Raw genomic sequence first — 3,660 nt, forward strand, 5'->3', positions numbered from 1 at the left:
TAGGTATTTCAGGAATAACGTTTATGTTTTTGGCTGTTGTAGGAATTTTTTTTAGAAAAACGGTATATCGGGAAGAAAACGATATTTAGGCTGTTATATCAGTTTTTTTACCGAGCCTTAAAAAAAACGGATATATCGGCGATATATCCCTATATATCGCCGATATTTAGAACCTTGGTACTAATACTAAATATCGAATTAAATATAGCAAACCCGATATTTTATCAATTCATATTATATCCCTCATTTCTTATTAAATTATTAAGACGTTTAAAAAAAAAAAAAAAAACCCACCTAATAATAAAATAGAAAAGCGGATCAAGTGGAGTATAAAGCCACAATACCACCCACAATTATTTCTGTGCGTGTTCTCTCTCTAACTCTCTCTCTCCCTCCAAACAGCGGAGAGATAATCATGGAGTCGCAGAACCAGAGAGACCCACCAAAATCGGCAAACCGAGTCATTCTGGGTCGGTACCGATTGGGCCGCTTCTTGGGCCAAGGCACCTTCGCGAAGGTCTACGAGGCCCATTCCCTCTCCGATGCCTCCACCGTCGCCGTCAAGATCATCGACAAAACCGCCAAATCCTTCGACGCAACAATGGAGTCTCTCGTCTCCGGCGAGATCGAAGCCATGCGCCGCCTCAGACGCCACCCCAACATCCTCGGAATCCACGAGGTCATGGCCACGAGAACCAAGATCTACCTCGTCGTGGAGCTCGCCGCCGGCGGAGAGCTCATCCGCAAGATCGCCGCCCGGAAAAACAACCTCCTGAAAGAATCCGAAGCCCGGCGGTACTTTCACCAGCTCGTCTCCGCTCTGAAATTCTGCCACCGACACGGCGTCGTTCACCGAGACTTGAAGCCCCAAAATCTGCTCCTCGACTCCGCCGGAAACCTAAAAGTCTCCGATTTCGGACTCTCCGCGTTGCCGGAGCGCGCCGGCCCCGACGGCGCGCTCCGGACGGCGTGCGGAACTCCGGCGTTCACCGCGCCGGAGGTTTTGGCCGGACGGAGGTACGACGGAGCAAAGGCGGACGCGTGGTCGTGCGGCGTTATCCTCCATATCCTCCTCGCCGGAAAGCTTCCGTTCGGCGACGGAGTGAACATCGCCGCGATGTGTCGCCGGATGAAGGAGAGAGACATCGATTTCCCGGCCGAGAAAATGTCCTCCGCCGCCAAGAGGCTTGTTTGGAGGCTTCTGGATCCAAACCCTACCACCAGGCATGTTTTTCTGTCTCCAATCAAATTATGACACGTAATCCCACTTTCAAAAATAAATTTACGTGTTATAAGCACTATGAAATATGAATCTATAATCCGCATATCTAAAAAAAAAAAAAAAAAATATTGATATTTAGATAAACTTCCAGTAATTTTCTTCTTTGATGTCCTCTCAAAAATGTTATTACTTTCACTTAATTTTTTTCTGTAATTTATGTCCCTAACTAAAATTTCTAATCTTTATGTCTCTAACAGACTCGGAGTTGATGGGCTGGTTGAAACGTCGTGGTTCCAGCGATCACTACCATCGTCCGAGGCCAAGGACCATCACCATCACCTCAAGGCCATGGATACGGTGGTGAATCTGGCGGAGAGAAACGCGTTCGAGATTATATCGATGTCTCCGGGGCTGGATTTGTCGGGGCTGTTTGGGAAACGAAAGTCGGAGAAGAAATTTTCGGCGGCAGAGATAACGGTGGACACTGCCGTCGAGAGGGTGAGTTTGGCGGCGAAGAGGGTAGGGTTTCGGACGGAGATCGGGAAGGGGAAGCGGAGAGTGGTGATGTGGAAAGGGACTGTGGTTGTGGTGGCCGAGGCCGTGGAGGTTTCGGACTGCGTCGTTTTGGGGGTCGTTAGGGTCGTCGAAGACGGTGCTGGAGAATTCGGGGAATCTCAGTGGGAGGAGATTAGGAATGGCGTCGGAGAAGATGATGGTGTGACGTGGCTCAGTGACGGGGTTTGATACCTGAGAGAGAGAGAGAGAGAGGATGACCGTTATTTGGACGTTGTGTCTGTGATAATAATAGTGTAACGAATTATATGTTTTGTTTTGCTTACGCAACTATGTTTTTGTTTTTTATTTATATATTGCAGGTCTAATTAGTTTGTAGTATTGGTTGATGATGACTAATCGGTCTTTGCTTTGTGTAAATGAATCAAAAGATGTTTATTACGTTTTAGTAAGTTTAATGATCAAGCATTTCAGTGTGTTTTTTTGTGGGTAGGTTTGATCTTTCTTCTTCTATTTGTATTTTTTTCCACAGCCATCCACGAACTCAAATCCAATTTTAACTCAGGGAAACAATATTCAGATCGTCTGTCTATTTTGTTTTTTGTTTTTTCGTCTCCATTTATGTCGGTTCAATTAAATTAAAGTAATTTTTATTACATTTTTCTGGTTAAAAGATGACGTCGACGTCTTTTATTTAATTTAATTAAAGTGACATAAGAAAAAAGCGAATAAAACATAAAATTACAAAATATATGTCATCATAAGTTTTTAATTCATATCATGGCTGATAATAATATATTATGATGAATATATTTTTATCATATGGTTACATGAGGACATGATAAATCCATATATACTTTATGGTATATATTTATAAAAAGTAATCCCACCACCACATATATCAATAATCTGAACTTATTTAGCCATTAAAAAAAATTAGAGATAACGATCATCTCATTACAAGAAACTAGAAGGAAATAACCGATAGCAAACAAAAAAAAAAGTTTTAAACTATTACACACTAGGGTCAAAGAAAGACAAGGGCATGCCATTTTGCTTTTAGGATATAATAATGTGTGTGTGTGTGTGTGTGTGTGAGAGAGAGAGAGAGAGAGAGAGAGAGAGAGAGAGAGAGAGAGAGAGAGAGAGAGAGAGAGATGCATGAAATTAAGTCGTGATTGCCTCAACATGCATCGAACACATAGAGAAGCCCGGTTGTTTTTTTGTTATATCGTTTTATATGAATTAATTATAATATATACCCAAATAAAGAAATGGTTAGGGGAGCTCCATGTACAATCTAAATTTGCACGTGAAGACAAACTATGCAAGGAGATTGAAGGAATAGTCATACAACAAGTTGAGAGCCTCTTTGTCCGAGTAGTTAAGTATGATTTAAGGCCACTGGAAAAGAAAGATCGCTTCAAACAAAGTGTCTGAGAGAAAGCCACCCCACAAAACAAATGACACCAATGACATATCACATGTGTAAATCTTTTTGTGTTGGAAAATCTTATACTTTTGAGTTCCCAAGAGACACTATGCTAAAATACTTTTGCTCTACTTATTTTTCTCATTACAAGTTTAAATTTAATCACTTTTTTTTTTATTCATGATGGTCAACCGGTTATGTCTTTTATTCTTCTTTATGTCGAAATAAGGCATATAGTACGAGATTTATAATTAGGGTCAGATGTAATTCAATTTAAATTTATATTTTATCTTGTATTAAGATGCTCTTACTATATGTATCTGTAGATCTTTTGTACGCATATAGTCATAGAAATCTTGGTATCATTTCTATAAAACTAATAACCAAAGGTCTCACCATAATAATATGGTGGACATGGTGCGAGTTTTTTATTGTTTTTTTTATGATGAAGCGAGGATTTTTTTATTTTATTTTTATAAGAGAAATATAAAAT

The 3,660-nt window shown here is 40.5% G+C and overlaps 1 protein-coding gene across 1 annotated transcript; it reads left to right on the plus strand.

The window, feature by feature from the left end:
* Positions 1-338: 338 nt before the first annotated feature.
* CIPK7 (CBL-interacting protein kinase 7) lies at positions 339-2,227 on the plus strand. The gene is made up of 2 exons (XM_089617335.1): positions 339-1,224; positions 1,480-2,227. Exons 1-2 carry the CDS (start codon positions 416-418, stop codon positions 1,964-1,966), a joined length of 1,296 nt encoding a protein of 431 aa, XP_089473461.1. The 5' UTR covers positions 339-415; the 3' UTR covers positions 1,967-2,227.
* The last annotated feature ends 1,433 nt before the right edge of the window (positions 2,228-3,660 follow it).

Source organism: Urtica dioica, chromosome 6, assembly GCF_054948205.1.
Source record: "Urtica dioica subsp. dioica isolate 48M chromosome 6, U.dioica_male_clone48M_v1_H2, whole genome shotgun sequence".
Lineage (NCBI taxonomy): Eukaryota > Viridiplantae > Streptophyta > Magnoliopsida > Rosales > Urticaceae > Urtica > Urtica dioica.

What these genes read in the sequence shown, in the direction of transcription:
- CIPK7 (XM_089617335.1), top strand. Translation starts at nt 416, where the DNA reads ATGGAGTCGCAGAACCAGAGAGACCCACCAAAATCGGCAAACCGAGTC. An exon ending in GATCCAAACCCTACCACCAG is followed by an intron (nt 1,225 to 1,479) that starts GCATGTTTTTCT and finishes TGTCTCTAACAG; the next exon opens with ACTCGGAGTTGATGGGCTGG.